The sequence below is a fragment of the Thunnus albacares genome, chromosome 9, assembly GCF_914725855.1.
Source record: "Thunnus albacares chromosome 9, fThuAlb1.1, whole genome shotgun sequence".
Taxonomy (NCBI): domain Eukaryota; kingdom Metazoa; phylum Chordata; class Actinopteri; order Scombriformes; family Scombridae; genus Thunnus; species Thunnus albacares.
The window spans coordinates 20,907,995-20,928,900 of NC_058114.1; the positions used below are offsets into that span (position 1 = coordinate 20,907,995).

General features: G+C 40.2%; 1 protein-coding gene across 8 annotated transcripts in view; it reads left to right on the forward strand.

Annotated features, from left to right (window-relative positions):
• Positions 1 to 20,906, forward strand: part of tle2b (TLE family member 2, transcriptional corepressor b) — an 87,662-nt gene that overhangs the window by 15,710 nt on the left and 51,046 nt on the right. For all 8 annotated transcript variants that reach the window (XM_044362400.1, XM_044362393.1, XM_044362394.1 and 5 more), the window contains 2 exons: positions 3,323 to 3,420; positions 5,001 to 5,064. In XM_044362400.1, the coding sequence (XP_044218335.1) occupies positions 3,323 to 3,420; positions 5,001 to 5,064 (162 nt within the window). The remainder of the gene's footprint in view (positions 1 to 3,322; positions 3,421 to 5,000; positions 5,065 to 20,906) is intronic.

A 20,906-nucleotide genomic window follows, 5' to 3' on the forward strand; every position in this document is an offset into this window, starting at 1 on the left:
TTTCCTCTCTGCTCATAAGAAGTTTTATAGCTCTCTGGTCCATGAAACTCATTCAGAAAGGTGCAACTGGCAAATCAAAAGTAAGACATTTTTGGAGTTTTTTTGTCCAATGGAGTAGATGAAAGAAATTCAAATCTCTCTCATCAGCACACTACAGAGGACGCCATGTTGACACTAACAGTTTTCACTCCCAGATCTCTTGTATAATCCTGATCTCTGACTATGGGCTTTGTTATATGATTTAGTGCTGCTGATGTAACCTGCCAGCAGCACTTTGTCTGTGTGCATCCGCATGAGTTTGTGTCTGTGTGTTCATGTGTTCATGGTAGCAGATGGTGGGAGCATTACCACAGACCGATGGACAGTGCACAGGGTAGAGCGACTAGGCTGTGTTGACTACAGCAAAGATGGCATGACTCTCTCTCTCTCTCTCTCTCTGTCTCTGTCTCTCCCTCCTTCTCTCCAGTCTCCGTCTCTTCGTCTTCTTCCCATCCCCTGGGTGTCAGACGGATGAATGGCTGGCTATCTCTCTCAGTCAGCAGCCACGCCGCTCTTTCATCATCCGTCTCTCTGCTCGTTCTTTCATTCCTCTGTAAGAATGTCAGGACTAGTCTATCACTCCCTCCGTTCCTCAATCCATCCATCCCTCTGTCTGTCAGATGAGTATCTATCTCTCTTCTGCCTTTTTTCCTCACGTCAATCCATCCCTCCATCCCTACTCTCCCTCCCACTCTGGGTTTGTGTGTTGTGTGTATGCTTGTTGTACTCCAAGTGTGATTCTGCAAGTGCAGGCCCTGTGTGTGGTTGCATGCAGTTGTGTGTGTGTGTGTGTGTGTGTGTGTGTTTGTTTTTGTGTTTTTCAGTGTGCTCATGGCTACGTGGGCGTTTGTGTGTGTATCTGCGTGTGCCAGATCGCTATCTATCCCCCCCCCCTCCTCCCTCGCCCCCCTCCTCCCTCCCCCACTGAGTGTGTGTGGTGTGAATCAAGGTCAGTGGGGGTCTGTTGGCAGACACCCCCCCAACCCCCCCCCCATCCATCCCGCCCCCCACCCCTCCCACACACACACCCCCAGAGGGTTTGTGTGTGTGTTGTGCCCATCCAGCCATCTAGATGTCCCCACAATGCCTGCCTCAGCTCAGTTTAGCTCAGCTCAGCTCGGCTCTGCGGATTAATTACTGGGGAACCCACCGCGTCTCTGACCTCCACCGTCGGACTAATTGAAATCTAATTGAATTGTGCTTGTCTAGACTAATGAAGCCCCGCCACTGAAACCGCCAATCTTTTAGCCGTAGCTGCGGGCCGATAGCCACCCAGCTGCACAAGCAGCGACTGCATTGTACCGCTCAGTTTGGATGGATGGATGAGTAGATGGATGGATGGAAAAGTGAACAGATGAACAAATGGGCGGATGGGTGGATTCATTGTTGGCTTGGGTAGTTAAATTACTAAGTAAAGAGACATAGTCTATATAATTTGTGATTTAATGTACAAGGATAATGATAGTAAAATCCTTGAGTGCATCAGTTCCAGTCAACACATCCTTCCTTATTTGAGCAAATTAGATCCTAGAAGTCATATCAAAGGTGTACTTAGCATTAGAGCTGCAACGATTTGCAACTATTTCAATAATCGATTTATCGTTTGGGTAATTTTTAAAAGAAAAAAAGTCAAAATTCTCTGTTTCAAGCTTCTCAAATGTGAGTATTTTCAGGTTTCTTTAGTCCTCTATGACAGTAAACTGAATATTTTTGGGTTGTGGACTGGTGGTTGAGACAAAAGAAGACATTTGAGGATGTCACCTTGGGCTTTAGGAAACAGTGATCAATGTTTTGCACCATTTTCTGACATTTTATAGACCCAAACAACTAATCAATTAATCGAGAAAATAATCGATAATGAAAATAACCAGTAGTTGCAGTCCTACTTTGCATCTTTACTGTTTGTTGGTGCTAAGTTTAAGTAAAAGGGAATTTAATTTAGAGAAGCACAGTAATATTAAGCAAATTTCAAGCAAAAATGCCAAACACAATTTTACAATAGCGTCTTCAATTTGTGAATTTGCTCTTTTGCTTTTACTTGTATTAACATTACAGTAAATTCAATATCTACAAACCCCTATAGGGGTTTGTGTTCAGTCCCCAGCTGTGGTGCTTCCAGCTGGGCTGGGCACCCCGTCAAACACAGTGGGCAGTGTTTGCAGGCAGGGATGCCGGTGTCCTTGTCTGTGTGCCGTCAACTCACAGTCAGGGAGCTTGTGCAGAGGGAAGTGGGATCTAGGCGGGATGGCGTGAACCTCAGTGTTCATGGTGAGACTGCTCACTGGCAGGTGATACGATGTGATTGAAAAGGAGTGGTAGAGACACCTGGCAGTCTGCGCCCTCCTCAACAGTGTCCCAATAGGGTCCCACACTGCATCAATACTTACTGTAGCCAATCTGTATTGGGAGAAAGAAAGAGAAAATGCAAAAAAGATGGTATCTTTTTACATGAAAATCTCCTCTGACAATCCACAATGTCAAAAAACCCCACAACCACTTCTGCTTACTCTAGATTTCCCTGACTACAAACTAAACCCCATTCCCAAACATAAACAACTACAGCATCAAAAAGCATCCACAGTGCCCTTGTTTCTCAAACCTCATGACGACTATGGTGGAGGAGGGCGGCTGTCGAAAGCGCTTTAGACAGACATGGAGGGCTGGTGCTGGTGGTGGTGGTGGTGGTGGTGGTGGTGGGGGGGGGTGGACCCCTGGGAGGTGCTTATTTTGTTGGGCCTTCTTTAGCTTTTAGCAGGTGAGAGACGGTGCCGTGATTCCCTATAAGTTATTCATTTGACGTTTCCTCCCTTCTCAGCTCTTTGTAGGCTGGAATACATTAGCAACCTGGCAGAGTGGAGAGGATGCTAATGTGGAAGAGAGGGAGAGGGAGAGGAAGAAAGGATGGGGGCAGTGGTGGGAAGGAGGCAGAGTCATTAGAGGAGGAGGAGAACAGAGACAGAGAGGACAAGGCTTTATGATGTGTGGGAAGGGGAAGTGACCTTCCCTCTCACTTTCATCTTGGCTTTTTTCTCCTCTCGCCTCGCTCTCTGACACACACACACATCCACATGTTCATACCCACACACAAGCACACACTAAAAGGTATAGGGCATGCAGGAGTACATGCACATACACATATACAGTATGCCATAAATGCACACAATCCTTTTCTTGAACTTGCACATACACACACACACACAAACATGCACCTCAGACGCTCACACGTTTTTCATCCTTGCTTTCTCTCCCTCACACTCTCTCTCTCTCTCTTTTTCCTGTGAAGGTCCCCTTGCAGCCTGGCCAGTCTTTCAAGTTCACAGTCCTGGAAACTCTGGACCGTATCAAGGAGGAATTCCAGTTCCTCCAGGCGCAGTATCACAGGTACACACACAGTAAACCTTATACTCAGAAGTCATATACGCACACATATGGACATGTATAAGCATTTTGAACGCATACACATATACATATCTCCATCAGGTATAGACACTGTCAGTGATCACCATTCTTTCTAAAAATGAAGACTTGGTATGAATGTTATGAAGAATTATACTTTTACACACTTTTTATGTATTCTCTACACTAAATGTAATAATTATAGACACAACTCATAATTTAGTTCAGTGGATGTGGGTGTTGAATTGTTGAATACATAAACAAATAAAGATAATATGACAGCTCGCAAGTGCCATCCTTTAAAGTCTGTTACTATACTGAATGTGCAAAATATTAGAGACCAACCATCTCAAAGATTGAAATACTTCTGCAAGGCATCAACTTTTCCTAAATCTACTGTATATTTTGCCTCCTTTGTAAGACGTATACATTAAATTAGGGAAATCAGTAAGGCATATTGTCTTTTACCTATAAGCACCATATAGAATACATTAGATGTATGTTCAGTGCAGTGTATTTCCAGTTTCTCCTTTTGATGTTAAAAAGTAAAACAAATATATTTTATCTATGCTCTTGTCATCACATTTTTGAACAGTATAACTGGAGTCGTGGATATTATACTTAAAATCAAACTGAATGTAATACTGTAGCATGCAGGTCTTCTTTATATTTTACAACTGGAGGTCACTAATGGTCACACTATCATATGGCTGATCAGAAGTGACCTTGGCTGAGAGAGATAAACCATCATAGGTTAAAACATACAGTCTGTTGCTCACACCTCAGTGGGCAGGCTGAACAGCCTGCTGTGATACAACAACATTACTGTACTACAAGGCTTTGGACTAATGGATCTCAGTGACATAAACACAAAGATGCAAACAGCTACAAATATCTTTCATGTGCACCATTAATGGCTACATGATTAGTGCCATTACAGTCCACACATTGCAGCCAACCACCAGGATGACACTATATCTTCTCATTATAAAAAACTATCTGCCATATCTGTTAGTCAATATCAAGCTCAGCATCAGCTTGTCTGAATATTGGTCAGATAAAAATAGTAAAAGCGGAAAGACTTTTCCATCCCAACACCTAAACAGTTCAGACAGTCCAGAACAAAACTATGTGCAGGCAAGATCACACGACATCATCAGTGACTATGCATTTGAAAATAACCAAACCCAGACCTGACGCAAGACCAACTAAAAATGCTACAGAGAGCCTCCCACCAAAACATTAGATGTACACAACCGGACTCGCTCACACACACTGTACTGTACAGCCAGTGTGATGAATTGCAATAGTGTGAAAGACACACCCTACTGGCTGTTGCTGAAGGTGATATTTTTCTGTGTCCCTTTTAGCAGTAATAGGTAGCCGGACCGTATGGCTAGAAATAGTTTTTTCGTATCCTTACATGGCCTTAAACTGTGTTTGACCTCTGTAATACCTAAGTCCTGTGAATATTATAATTTATTTCAGTGGATGCAAACAAACCATTTAATCTGTGTATGTGTGTGTGTGTGTGTGTGTGTGTGTCCTTTTTCGTCCTTGTGCAGCCTGAAGCTGGAGTGTGAGAAGCTGGCCAGTGAGAAGACTGAGATGCAGAGGCACTACATCATGGTGAGTCCAATCAGACCTTTACCAGAGCTCAACAGTGATTTGTCAGTCTGACTTGGCCACTCAGAAACTCTGAGAAGAGTCTGATGGGTTCCTATATAGGAATTATAATCAGGAGAGTTGTATCTGTGCTTTGATTAGATGGACCGATGTTGTTTAGTGTTTATGTCATTCAGGAGTTAATTCTCTGTTTGTCTGCCTGCTTCACTGTTTTCTTTTTTTTTTCCTTCACACTTTTTCTGTCTTTCAGTCTCCTCTCTGTATCAATTTATATTCTCATTTCATTTACATTAATAGCTTGTTTATGTAGCAAAAATAATAAAGCAATAAACCCATTATACATTTCCAAAACTAATAAACAGTTTACACATTCAAATCATATTGAAATGGTAAAATCTGACCTCTAATGCCTTGACAAGATGCATATTTCTAATATCTGGTAATTAATTACTTTGAAAAACATGTTATATGTTGTGTAATAGTAGAACACAGTTTTAAATTTCCACAATGTAGTTACAGAAACCTTAACTTTAGTTTTTCTTTCTCTGTGTTTCTCGTGCACTATTTCTTTTGCTCTCTCACACCTCTCTCCAAAATGTACTTTTCTCTCTTTTCTCTTTTCCATATCTCTCCCCATTTTTCCTCCAAACCATCACACCCTCTGTCTTGCTCAGTTTCTTTCTTTGTCTCTTCTTCCCCTCTCTGTTTTTTTTTTCTCTCTCATGCGCTAACAGCCTGAGCTCCCTCTGTGTCGGTGTGTTTGTGCGACTAAAGGCTCACATGTATCGTAAGCCCTCGTCTGTGGTACAAAACCCACACAGAGCCGACCAGAATACGATATGCACCATCTGCTAAGCTGCTCGCATTTCATAAACCTGGGAGAGCAGGCAGGATCAGGGCCGTAAGCTAGATAGACACAAAGATGGATAGACAGAAAATGAGAGAGAGAGACAGAGAGAGAGAAGCAGACAGGCAGATAGACCGACAAATAGACTGAGTGTGTGAGAAAAGCAAGCAGGCAGACGGGGTAAATGGCAGACAGACAAATAGATATAGAAGTGCACCGACAGACAGGCAGAAGATAAACACACACACACACACACACACACACACACACACAGTGGATACAGCAAAAACACATTCTTTTATTCTACACTTTCACACATATAGATCCTTGTCCTCCTTTCCTTACAAAGACCTTCCATTAAACATATTGATTCCTAAGCACTTAACATTATTTTAATTCCTGCAATAGCTTATAATGTAAATGCCAAACAGTATCAAATCCTGTCAAAATGTCACAACAGTATTTCTCCAAATAGAATACATGTAATGAAACAAATTGTCGGATATTGCTATAGAATATTGTGTATTTAATAATAACTGATGCTAATGATAGCGCTGTCTAAGATTGTAGTAGTTATTCTGATGAATAATAGCAGTTAAAGAGAGACTGCATATCTTTTCTCTTACAAATGAAAAGCCGAATTCATAAGCAATAAAACTCAATTCTTGGTCTGGTATGACCAGAGGCTAATGTTAGAAAATGTTTGGTAGATATTGCCAAATGTTTGGTGATATATTAATATAACTGATATCATTAAGCCAGTTTTTTTTTTGTTTTGATTTTATGTATCTTTTCTAACTGTGCCATTTCCCAGTAATTATCAGTGGCTGCTGTTCATCACAAGTTACATACTCCTGCTTTAAAATTAATAGTTATTCTGTATTCTTATGCTTGAGTTACGACATAATCTCCTTATTCAGTTTGTCATATTTTCTGGATTTGTTTCATTCTCAACTCAATACATGGAGCTTTTTATGACATTTTGAAATTATTACATTTTCTGGCAGTTGCATAAACACGATACAACTTGACATAAATCACATACTGAATAACAACAGATTCATTCAAGTGCACAGCCAAAAACTTGTTGAGGTTTTGTTAAGTATCCTAAACTACCCAAACACAAACCCTCAACTGGTCCTTTAAAAACATAAGAACTTGCCAGACTAACCTCATTTCATAAAAATATCCTCACTGTTCTACAACTCAAACTGTTTCTCAAAGGGAGGGGGAGAAATACAAGAAGATACATGTGCACATAAATATCACACAGTGCAGAACACACACAAAGAAAAACCTCTGAAAACCACACACTTTTCAAAAACACCCACTTCCCTAATCTCAGGCACTCCCCATTTTAGCTGTGGTTTCACAGAATTGCTGTGTCGAACAAACCGCCCAGACAAACATCCACCTTCAACATCGCAAATCCTCACCCCCCTGTTTTATACAATAGGAGTGGTGGCGTGCCAGCATGGATGCAGCTCTCTGTCTCTCCAAAGACAGGGCCATAGGATGGCATTTGATCGAACTTTGCACATATTAAATGTCACGGCCTTTGTGACCGTTGCACCATTGGTGAACTAAGTAGGGGGAGCACAAGAGTATCCTCTTCTATATGTTTAACACTAGGCCTCAACAGGTCCCTACGGCAGTGACGGGGCTGCAGAGCAGGAGGTCAGAGGGCTGCAGATGACATATCTATATAGGTTAGCATGGCACATGGTCAGCACTCCAGGCTATATTATTTGAACCAGGACTCACTGTGGTGTTGTGGATGGCTAACACAGTGCAATGCTACTTCATAGGGATGGTTCAGAAATGAGAGGGAGGGAGAGAAAATGAGAGGGAGGGGAGAGAAAGAGAGGCTCAAAGGGAAAGATAGCTTTAGAGAAAAAGGGCTCAGAGAGTGTCAGACAGAAAAAAAAACAGGGAGCTGCTGAGGGAGGGAGGGAAGATACAAAGGGAGGCAGAGATAAAGAGAATAAAAGAGGAGAGGGAGAGAGTGATAGAGGCAGGAGAGAGATACAGAGAGAAAGGGGAAAGAGAGTGAGAGAGAGAAAAAAAATGCTGAAAAGGAATGAGAGAGAAGAAATGAGAAAGAGAGATACCAGGGGACAGAATTGCAGAGAGGAGAGATGGCGGGTGAAAAAAAAAAAAAAAGATGCTGTGAAGGGATGAAATGGAGAGAGAGAAAGAGAGAGAAAAGAGAATATGCAACACAGAGCGCAGGAGAAAGAGATAGTGATGTGTGTGTGTGTGTGTGTGTGTGGTGGTGGGGGTGGGGGGGGAGGGCGTGAAATGAAAGAAAGAGAGATAGAAAGAGAGAGAGAGGGAGCACGCACAGACACGTAAATAATGTGAAGCAACAACGGACTCGCTGCGCCCACAGAGGAGATAACCCAGAAGGCTATATTTAGCTCGTTAGGCCTGTCATCCACACTGAGGCCTGTTTCCACAGGCTGGGGCTCTGCTCACTACGCTGCACTGCTCCTGCCTTTACTATTCATCAGTTTTAAGCTCTTTAAATACAAGAGTGAGGGGTTGGAAAGTAAGGAGATGGTTATACAGGGTGATACTAGGGCTGATGTATATGGCATTTTTCATGAACTTAAACATTTTAACACTCAAGACGACATGACAAATGAGAAAACATGCATTTTTCTGTAAGGTGGCAATCTTTGAATTTTTTTACTTTGGTAAACTGCAGTCATCATGCAGGTGTTTTCACACAGTGATCTTTAGTGATCATATCACAATCAAACAGCATCTTCAACACTATGACATCTTCATCTTTGGATTTTCTGTTGAGAAAGTTTGAGTTGTTTTTGTTTGGATAGCCTTTCTCATGATAATGTGCTTGCCATTACGTTATTCTTGTATATATCCTGAATAAACCAGTGTATCTGCTGGAAATGTAAACTGTTTGAAAGTGGAACTGAACCACCAAGACAAGAAATGTCAAGATAGTTGCAGTACAGATGATTCCAGAAATGTAAAAACTTTTTAAAATATCAATTTAAAACAAACTGTTTGTAGTATTTATTTTATTTACATTTTTATACTTTTATTCAGTTTTCTATTAAGTGTCTGGGAAATACAGTTTTCACACTTACATTTTTTTCCCATATTTATGGTCTCCAGACTGCTGGAAATCATTAAATGAGATAATAGTACTTTTTGAAAATGTATGCAATACATTTTGCCATTTGAGAGGATGCGACTCTAACATGCTAAAAGTGAAAGTATATGCCAATAATTGCAACAAGACTGTATTTGCTGAAAAGCTCTTTTACACCAGCCACCAAGTTTTAAAAGAAGGTGTTAGTTTTACCTCCTTATGGCATGAAACTTTTCAAAGTCGGGAAGTTTGTTTTTCCTCACATTTACTACTTAAATTCTATAGCTGGCAGTGGTTAAGTTTTACACTTCACGCTTGGAGAGATGATGATGCCATAACCCTTTCAAATTGCTTCTGTCTGTGGAGTGTAGCTGCGGTAAAACGGCGCAGCCAGGTTTGGATATACTGTAATGTATTTGTATGTTTGGCAGACCCACTCTCTGTAGCTTTTTGGATGGAGTATATGTTTTATGCTGGCTGCTCTAGCAGACTGGCTCATCTCTTTGTATATGTAGAGAGACACTGGCAACGTGCAACTTCAGTGGTAGCTGCAAACACACACCCACAAACATCAAGTCACACACACTGAGTGTCTGTGGGTGTTTTGCTTTTCTCCGGCTGTTGTATTTATAATTCATGGTTCTCAGATTTCACCGCTCTCCTGGAATTCCACTGTGTATTTTTAAATAAGGTTGCATTGTAGCCCTGGCTAATCAGGGGGCGTAGACGTGTCGGTCACATGCGTACACAAAGTGCAAGCAAGGCTCCTGTCTGGAGAGCTGTGTTCACCCTTGCTGGCTAGAGGTTGAATCTCGCAAAGAGCAGACACACAAGCACGAGGCTCGCTGGAATGTGAAAGAAGGGGAGATAAAACAGTTGTCTTGCATCATAAAGCCCTGCAAAGTCACTATTTTAATCCAAACAGACATTCTTATCAATTTCTCTCTTCTTTCCCTTACTGCGTACATGTAGTGGCCTAAAATGTAGAAACGTCTAATGACTGACGGGTTTAAAATCAGTGAACTGTATGTTATAGTTCAATTGCTTTTCAGCTTTTTTCTTTTTTAGGATCAAATCTCTTCAGAAACCTCTTTTTTTCCAGTGTCTAGACTGTTCTGCAGCCTTCTTCTCATTCCTACTGTCAAACACAAGACAAAACTCTTACAGAGGATTGGACTGCCCAGCCCCCTTTAATATAAAGTATAAAGAAGACACGTCTACTGGAGGGTGACAGCTCGCAGTAGGGAATCACATTAGGTGGCCTCTCCATTGCTTTGTTTGTGTGTGTGTGTGTGTTACAGTGAGATATAGAGGCTCTGCAGGGGTCCGGTGTTAATGAATGGCTATGCTGTTGGCAAGAGACAAAATATTGTTGCATCAAATTTCACAATAGAAAAAAACGGAGAGATGAAAGATGTGATATTAAATTTATATCTTTTTGTTTTGGTTATGGATGCATTTGTGTGCTGTGAGATGATTTTTATTGAAAATTTGAAATCTGTTCAAACATGGGGAAAAAAATTAAATATCTAATTTTTAAGGATCTGACCAAAATTCAAAATCTAAATGTCGCTGCTGTATAAACTATAAAGCAGTGAATGACGAATCATAACACCAAACTTTAATAAAGGTAAGGCTGTTTTCTTTCATTTAAAAATGCAGCTGCTAGACAGAAGCATTACCACAGAAATAAACCTTAAGTCACCTGTTAGTAGTCTGATAATCAGATTTAGTTTACCCCTCAAATTGCTGAACAAATCAAAGATGGAGGCTCTGTCGTACATCCGTGGCTGTGATTCAGAGGTGTGACCTGTTTGCTTGTCTTTCAAGTGAGGACACAAAACTGTGCAAATAAAATGAACAAAATCCATTTTATAATGTATTGTAGGATTACGTGAGGTGTGTTTAAATTACTGAATGATACTTGTTAGTTCTTATTCGCTCAAACTAGATTTTTTTGAAAAATTGACAGCACTAGTGGACAAAAATGCCATTGTAAAAGGCTTGTTTACTCTTATTATTTATATTGGATGTTTGCACAACCTGTAATAAGCACCTGGAGGTATTCACATACCAGTTCGCTGTGTAAATCTGATCAAAAAAAGTGTTAAGACTACCAGACTAACCTTGGTTTGAAGACTAACCCGAGCTAAGCCACCAGACTCTATAACGTTAAGCTTCCTGCTGTTCATAGTAATTGTCTTAATAACTTCCCCTTCCTGAAAGACTTTTTACTTTGAGCCTCATGCAGAAGGTGTTGTCATTGTACCAACAGCGTACAAATCTAAATTGGTAGTCTAACACATTAATATTATGATTTAACATAAAAAAAAATCTAATTTTCTTCTCTTTCTTAAAGAAATATGTCAATAGTCTAGATAAATTAACTATAGTAGCAAAAATTCTCAAATATAATTATTTAATATATATATTAATACTGACAAGGGATTGATTTCAATATTACACAACAAGTTCCTTAAAAATGTGGACAATTTTTATGTTTATTTTGTGGGAATGTTGAATCTTGAAGCCCTTATCGGGATTATATCGTGGTCTCAGTGTTTTGTCTCCTGCCTGCCATGTGGTCATTTGTTGGAACATTGTGAGCATGTGTGTATTTTGCGGTGTGTGTGCGTGTGTGTCATTCGTTCAGTACAGCCCCTCAGGCATAGATGGACTCTGTGTGTGTGTGTGTGTGTGTGTGTGTGTGTGTGTGTGTGTGTGTGTGTGTGTGTGTGTGTGGATTAATGCAGTGCTCTCAGCCTCTTACTCCACTCCCAGCTCATCTGTCTGATTCAGGATGACACACTGTGTTCTCTTCAGCAACATTACAGTCACAGACTGCTTGAGAAAGAGGGAAGGGAGAGAGGAGGAGGGGGGGTTAGAGAAAGGAAGAAGAGATAAAAAAAAATGAATAGAGAGAAAAGAAGTAATAAGGGAAGTGAAGAGAGAGATGGAAAAAGAAAAGGAGTGCGAGCAAAACAGACAGAGATGAAAGAAATATGAGAGAGAGAGAGGGCACAAGGGCATTGGCAAAGAGAGCAGAAAAAAGTAAAAAAAAAAAAAACAGAACGACATTGTCAAAGAGAGAGGAAAGAAAGGGAGGAGAAACATAAAGAGAAAAAAGGTGCATTTTTGTGTATGAGTATTATAGAGCAAAGGAGATGGAGGAGGGGGTGGATAGGCAGAGGAGATGAAGAGAAATACCAAGAAGGGGAGAAAGAAAATAAATAAGACTGATGGAAGATATCAGGAAGGAAGAGGGCAGAATTTGATTTGAGATTGCTTCTCACTAAGCTAAACGTTGCTCTGCCATCCGATAGTAGGAGTTGGCCAGGGGATTTAAGCGGGGCCAGATGTAGGGAAGGATTGAGTCTGTTTTAAGAGTCTTAAACCTGTCTGAACTGTCTGGAGCTGCAGAAAACAAGCAGGACAGGAGTTTCCATAAAGATGGACCCATACATGTGTGTTTATAGATATGAAGCCCCTCAAATTCAAGGTCAGTTGTATCCAGTTGTTGTGTTGGCTTTCCCTCTGATGAAACTGGCTGCAAGAGAAGCTGCAGTGAGGCTGAATGTCTGCCGTGACTGATTTAGTCGTCACCCGCTGACAGGACACAATGGAGAAGTCAGAGCCTGCTAACCTAACCTCTGATGTGGGTTAGCACAGTGTGCTAATAAATGTTTTAACATCGGTGGTGTGTGTGTGTGTGTGTGTGTGTGTGTGTGTGTGTGTGTGTGTGTGTGTGTGTGTGTGTGTGTGGGCGGGCAGATGAAAGAGACAAGCTCACCCGAGAGACAGCGATGAACAATGCTTTTGTTAAGGTTTTTACACACATACACACACACACACACACACACAAAACACACACAAATAATACATGCAGGAGTAAACCCAAGCTGCATTCACACACATGTAAGCAGCACACACACACACAAACATACTGTGTGAATACAAACACGCTGTAAAGCCACACATGCATGATGATAGTGGCACACACACGTACACACACACACACACACTGAATGTCCCATTTACATAAATCACCTTGGATTAGACCCACTTCCTAAAGCTCGTTTTAAAGTCTGCCAGTGTTCTTTGCAAAATGCATAGAAGAGAGAGAGTCTGGCATCGTCGTCTGACACTTTCTCAACACCATGGGGGTGGAGGGAAGGAGGGGGGAACGAAAGAGCAAACACTCCCTGAAGAATGGAAGAGTGGAAAGAGGAGGGAAACACGAGAGTGAGAGAAGCAAGAAACAGAAAGAGAGAGAGAGAGAGAGAGAGAGAGAGAGAGCAGCTCGTTGAGAGAAGTGCAGGAATGCTTTTTGTCTGTCTTGCCCTGATGATGACAGTACGTGTGTATGTTATTAGTGGCAGATAGACGTTAGATATGGGCTATGTTCAGAAGAGTGGAACGTTACAGTGCGATCAGATAAACAAGAATTATACTGCAACCTCATTTATCTAAAGTATCCTGCTGAACTAACATAACAAGCCAAACAGCTGGCAAAAATGGATCAGGCTTAAACTGGAAATTGAAATGAATTTAAAGCTGCAGAGATTTGATTCCCCTCAATTATGAGCTTTTCTCTCTTTCAAATAGAGTTGCACATATTGTACATATAAGTCTTCCAAAGTTTTAAAAGGTGCACAACTCAACCCACATTTACTATTATAAATATATGGTCATTTTAATATTACATGATGTTTAAAGAGCATAATTATCTCTTCATCATAGACTTTTGGTAGAACGTCATTTATATGGAGAAATTTACTCCAGTGTCTACATCATGATACTTAGATTTATTCTAAACATTGTGGATTACTTATTTGTGCCTATGCTGATATTAGGCTACTGCAAAAAGAAGTATATAAACAACTATAACCCAAGTAAAATTTCTCTTTAAAGTCCTTTCCAGAGCTCTGGAATAGTTTGTAATATCAGTTGTCAAAACTTTGAACACAGTAAACACTTCACACTGTTGCAAATTACTGTCAAGGAGAAAAGGTTTAGCATTTTTAAAATGTATCCGGGTATTTACTAAGACTACAGACGTAAACGGGCCTATTTGCAGTTCATCTGATTTATATAAAGTGTCCCTAAATAAGATCTGATGCCAAGCTGTTTTGACACATGTTGTGCATGTCGTGTAAGTAATGGACATTATTACAAGAGAAGACAATTTTAGAACCGCAGGTGTGCATTCTGCACGATGAAGGCTGTTTGTGAGAAAATATTAGATAGTCTGATGTTGTCAGCTTCAACGAAAAGATTAGTGACTGATTTACTTTTGGTAAAACATTTCCTTTCACTAGATGATTTCTGTAAACGGATAAAAAATAATATAACTGCAGGAAACCCAAAGGTAACTTCATAATGGATCGATAGGTTCACAATTTTTCAAGTCTGTCTTAAAACAACAATCAAGTGCCCAAATGAACACTGCTGTAATCATTCCTTCTGTTCATACTGGCCATTAAAAGATCCCCTTTAAATGCATGAATGATGGGGGCCAAAAGCCACAGTCATTTTGTGCAAAAATGCATTTGAAAGTTTATCTGAAACTTACATTGGACTTCAGCAGTCTGGGTTAGTCATATCAAGTGGACATTTTCCACCTTTGGGCCCCCATCACTTACATTGAAAGTGCATTATGAAGGGATCTTTTAATGGCCAGTATGAACAGGACAAATGATTATGGCAAGGAAAACCTATTTCAGTGTTCATTTGGGCACCTGATTATTGTTTTAAGACAGATGTGAAAAACTGTCAACCAGTCTGTGGCTCTCACTCACTGTTACAATCTGGCTGTAGTATCTCACCCTCCATGTGTGTCTGATGAACAGCGCTGCAGATGCTTTTCCCAGACGCTAATTTCAGACGCAGTTTCCTCTGCCACAGTGGTCATTCAGCAGTTATAAATCAGGTGCTGTGGCTGTGTATATAAATTTCCATTGCTTCCTCACATATTTTGCGCCTCCAAACAGGAACCACTTTTTTTTCCATTTTTTTGCACAAAATCCCATTGTGGTCCTTTAGTAAATAAGGACAAACACAATTTGACTGTTAAGCACCGTAAAAAGGGCTGCAAATCCTTAGTAAATATCCCCCTGGCTGTTGTCATCGATATACATACTGTATATGTACACGTATGGTCATGTATGAATGCAAATATATAGTCTGTTCAGGTATCCAAGAACACCTTTTTACTTGGCATTGACATGCATTTTTATTTCACATTTTAGTTGACAAAAAATGTAGCCAAACACACCGATACAGTATACACACACGTTTTTTTTTTCTCTGCTCTCTGGGTGGGCAGTGTTGGGTGTTCTTGGTAAGCAACGTCAGCCAGTTGGCTTCGTGCCCCTCTGCCAGGCTTAGTCTTCAGCACACACACACACACACACACACACACACACACACACATCACCCACATGCGCCTTTAAATCTGCTGCACACACATACACAAAATCCACATAGACAAGAGATCTTACAGTACATTGCAGAATGAAAACGCAGTGACACAACAGAGGGATTATATAAGGCAGAAGGCAATGGGTGGTGGTGGGGGTGGGGGTGGGGGGGGTGCAGTTAAGAAAGGATGAACCTATTAAAAAACTGACTACAACAGAAAAAAAACACACATACTGTAGCACTGCAATTTCAGTTGTACACACAGGGCAGTTATTGCTATACTGCAGTCAAGACCACACTCATAGTACAGCTGTCACTACTGGATGACACACACAAGACAATATTACAGTTTAGCCTATTATGTATTCATATTTAGGCCTGTAGACTATATTTGAACATGTTGGTGTCTTTAAGATAAACAAGACAAAAAATTGTGTTTTACAAGCAGGGAACAATATTGCTAACTGTTACAATACTACAGTTACACATTCACAGACTACAAAGCACAGTTGTTTCTGCTCTACAGTCCAGACCAGACTCCCATAGAGCGTTGTCACCAGAGTGCTGTGCAGACTGCACAAATAGTACAATAGTCACTTCACTGCTGTCTAGCCTACACCCACAGGACAACTATTAGTACATTTCAGTCACTTAGTCTTCTCCTTTCTGCCTATTTAAAGGAAACCCTGACTGGTCCTATTAATTGTGGAAATTAAATGTTTGTATGGTTCACATTTCTAGCCACTTATATAACACTGTAACTGAGTGATATTGACACTGACTCGGTCGTTTGTGGCTCTTGTCCAGATTATTCAATCACGTCTCTGCTTCTTGTCACCTTTTGGTTTAACGCTGCTCTCTGTATGAGAACCACCGTTCCTCTTTAGACTGAATGACTCAGCCTTAAGTCCTGGCAAATGAGCGACCCTCTAAATTGTTGTGAGCGCTCCTGAAGGTGACACTGTTCTGTGAAACCTTACTGCAGGGAAGTGAGCACAGAGGAAATGATCCTACAGAGACCAATAAACTATCACAATCTAATATTTATTGTTATCAGCAAAAGGTTCAGCTCTCTGGTGGCAGTACAATGAGGGCCATTACCACATAACAGAGAGAATAACCTTCTGGTAATTGTATGTTTCAAGTGGATGAAATGCATAGCTTTAATTTCGCCACAGATCTTAAGCTTAAAAGGAAAAAGGTAATTCGCACATTCTGTGTTCATGTCTTTTCCAATTCTGACTGGCTGGCAGTGTGGGAAAAAGTATTCAGACCCTTTACTTTACTGAAAGGGGACATATTATGCACATTTCAAGTTCTATATTCTTAATCTGGGGATATACTGGAATATCTTTACATGATTTAAAGCTCAAAAAACTCCATTATTTATTTTATACTGGCTCTTTATGCAGCCCCTCATTTCAGCCTCTGTCTGAAACAGCCAGTTTTAGCTCCTGTCTCTTAAGGCCCCCCTCCCGAGAAACCCACTCTGTTCTGATTGGCCAGCTGCCCCTTGGCAGACATCGGCCGGCTGTGGAGGCCACATAAACAAACCATGCAGCAAACTGTAGTAGTAGGATTTCACTTCTTTTTCTTGTTCTTTACTCGAAATGTTAACTTCTCAAATACATCTGTGTGTGCACATCATGTTCGAGCTGAAAGTTGATCCGAAATATGAGAGTGGACAGCGCAAACAACGCATGAAAAAACCTTAACACAACTTAAGCAGCAACCTTAGCAACCAAGGATACGGAACAGACGGCCGTTTATGGGCAAGCATTGGTAGAAATTGCAGGGGGCATTTCTATATACATGAATTTCAATGACAAGTTTTGGAACTGTGACCATGTTAAACATAAATATCTGACATCATAACGGTATTAAAATAATAGAAAACCAGAAAAACATAATATATAATATATTATTGTCAGAAAAAATGTACTTAAAGTTTCAAATACTCAATATGCAGAGTGGCTACTTTTAGAGTTATATTATTAAGTATATTTTATCAATGGATTTTAATTATTTTTGTGTTAATGTGTAAGAAGCATTTTATTATTGTTGCTGGTGTTTTCATCTGTAGCTGCCACACACTGAAATTAAGATACTCAAGTTATTTCAATACCTTAATAAATATATAAGTAAATGAATGTAAATAAATATATCGTAAAATATGTTTTGGGGGGGCATTTTTGCCTTTAATCGACAGCTGATAGTGGAGAAGTAGACAGGAAACAAAGGGGAGAGAGAGAGATGACAGAGAGAGGTATGACATGCAACAAGGGTCCCCAGGCGGAGTCAAACCAGGAACATTGCAGTTATGTAGCATGCGCTGTAACCATTCAGCTACCACAGCGCTCCGTATTAATGTATCTTAAGAAGTCAATGTAACATTAATTGTAGCTTTTCACTTGCCTTTTGCCTTGGATTTTTGAGAACCTGAAAGATACTTAGCTGGAGAAAAACTTCTTTCTTTAATGACTGTTGAATGCACTCACATGAATGACATTTTTAATTAAACAGGCTCAATGAAACTTGACAGAACTGAACCGAAACACTTTTCTTTTCAGTCCACTGATTCTCACACGCACTCCTGGATCAAGGCTCCTTAACTTTTACAGCTGCTAACCCAAACCTGCTTGCTTTCCCCTCTGGCATAACAGAGAAGCATTCCCATCATATCTTTTATTACATTCCTTTCCATAATGTCGTGCTTGTTATATACAGTCAGCTGCTTCATTTTAGTCCAGAGTGGAAAGCTCTTCCTGAGGCCGGCAGCTGAAGTGAGCTGTGTTGTTACTTGCAAGGTTGTATTCAAATAGTAGGGCCCTGGTTGGAGCACTCTTAGCTGTTAGTGTAGTGGGGGGAAAAAGTGAGATACTAAATGAAAAGAGGATGCTGGAGAGGAGAGAATGAAAGAGGAGGGAGTGAATGACAGAGGTGGAGAGACTGATGGAAGAGATGGGGGGAGAATTAATAAGGAGAGACAGACAGGAATTGAGTTGAAAAGATGGGGAGGGGTGAGGAGAGGTGTAATGATGGAGAGGTGAAGAGAGAGGCTGATGAGAGATGGAGAGAGAGAAGGAGAGAGAACAAAGAGGGATGTCACATGTCTTTCATGTTGAGAGGGCTGGAGGAGAGGCAGACATGGAAACACAAAGAGCTAGCTCAAGTATGTTTGTGTGTGTGTGTGCTTTAATGTACGTGTGTGTTTTCAGGTGAGTGTGTGCATACTTGTGTGAAGTGTGTGTGCGTGTGTGTGTGTGTGAGCATTTTTACATGTGAAAGAGATTCCAAGAATGATTGCGTATGTTTTTGTGTACATGAAAACCCATTTTTGTGCCCGTCTGTCCATGAGAGACATAAAAAAAGAGCTAAATACACAGCAGCTCAACATGGGAGGGGGGGGAGAATGGAGAAGATATAGATATAGTACTCCACAAGGACGAGAGAGAAAAAAAATATATAAAGCGAGGGAGTGAAGTAGAAAATGGCAATAGATAGGGAGCATGAAATAGAGAGAGAACATAAAGGAGAATGATGATTGATAGAAATGACTAAAAGGAAAAAGAATGAGAGAGCAGAGGAGACTGGGTGTAAAGGACAGAGACGAAAATGAAAAACAAGGGCAGATAAAAGAGAGAGAGAGTAATGGGGAGAGGAGAGAAGGAAAGGAGGTTTGAAAAAAAGTGAAAGATAGGATAATTGGCAAGAAAGACAGAAAAGGTGCTGACAGGAGAGTGTGAGAGAGAATTCACCAGGGGAAGAAGGTGACAAAGAAAGAGGATGACAACAGAGGCAAAACAGTGCAAAGATGGCTAGATAGATAGATACAGTAGATAGATATATGCCCTGTCATGTCTGAGACAGCAGCACTTCCTGCTACAGTGCAGTCTGTAAAGATGACTCCAAAAGAAATAACAAAATGTTTAGTATGTCATTGCTTTCCATAAAGACCCATATGAATTTTGTCTGATCTGAAGGTCATATTCACAAGGCGAGTTATTCTGTCAAAAAAATGATTTGTTGTATGTCTTTCACCACTATGGTTAAAGGGTATGGTTGCTGATTTTCTGTTTTTTTCTAATTGTCAAAAAATCTCATGTGCAGAGCCAAACCAACAAGGAATCGATCCTACTTACAAGCATTGTGCTTGTATCCAAAGCTTTATATATTGTATTCTTCTGTGCCGTAGACCTCCGTTGTTGTCCAAAAACTATTAAAATTAGTGAGCCACACCGTTGTCCTGGGTGATTTGTTTCTTTGTCTTGAAGAGTTTAGGCACAATAGTTTGTTTAGACATGACTCCAAAGAGTAATAACAGTGATGACATTTTCCGTCTCAGGAGAATAGTTCCATGTACGACAGATGTCACTGCACATGCAGGGGAACGCGGTTCTGTTTACAGAGCTTCACTAGCTTGGTGTGCTACATATGACAACCTCTTGACTTTATACTGAAGTTCTTTATCAATGTACAATGTCAAAAGTCAATGTCAAAGTCAAGAGGTTGACACTCAGGGTATCTACCGATACACAGTAGCAATAACTCTCTTTTTCCCCCAATCAATATCTGTATCCCTCATTGTGTGGAAGTCATTGGAATCATTTTCATGTAAGCTAACATGAGGCCAGGGTTAGCTCTGCAGCTAAAAACTGAGTTAGCGTGGTTGAATGGAAGTAACTGATAGCAGAAACACAACGTTTTAAAATTATATTAACAAAGAAACTATTAAATGTGGATTGGTGACGTTATGGTCGATATTCAATACTTATATTTATATCGTTGCTGATACTGATTCAGGGTATCATATTGGTGCATCCCTATAGACATTTGACCAAATGACCAATTCTGTTTCTTGTCTTGTAGGAAGTTCTCTACCGAATAACACTCCATGTACTAAGAAACACCAAGAATTCCACTCACTTTTGTACCGAAACAAAATTTAACATTTACTTGGGGAAAAACTGACATTTTCATTAGAGCAGAAAAATATGTTAGAGCAGGTCACAACCTGAGGGAAAACCTGCTGAGCTTCCTCAAAATCTGTATCCTCTTTTTGATTTTTATTGTATCTATTTTCTTATACAGTTGTCCCCATTTCATTACATTACATTACATTACATTACATTACATTACACTACATTGCACTATTAAACTAAATTTCATCTTATCATATGCGTTCTTTTGTTTTTTATTAATGATTTGTCTGCAAAATGATGTTTTTCTTTCATTATAGTATACTATTTAGTACAGTCATGTGGTTGCATAGTGTAGTGTTTTTAATGTTGCACAGTCTATATATCATAGTAATGAGCAAACCATTTATTATCTTTTTTACATTCTAAATTATATACTTAGTGTAAAATTGCACAACGTGCCTTTGTCATGCTGTAATAACGTTCATGGCAGTAAAGCGAATTTGAATTTAGATAGGTACAGACAGACAAAGATAGC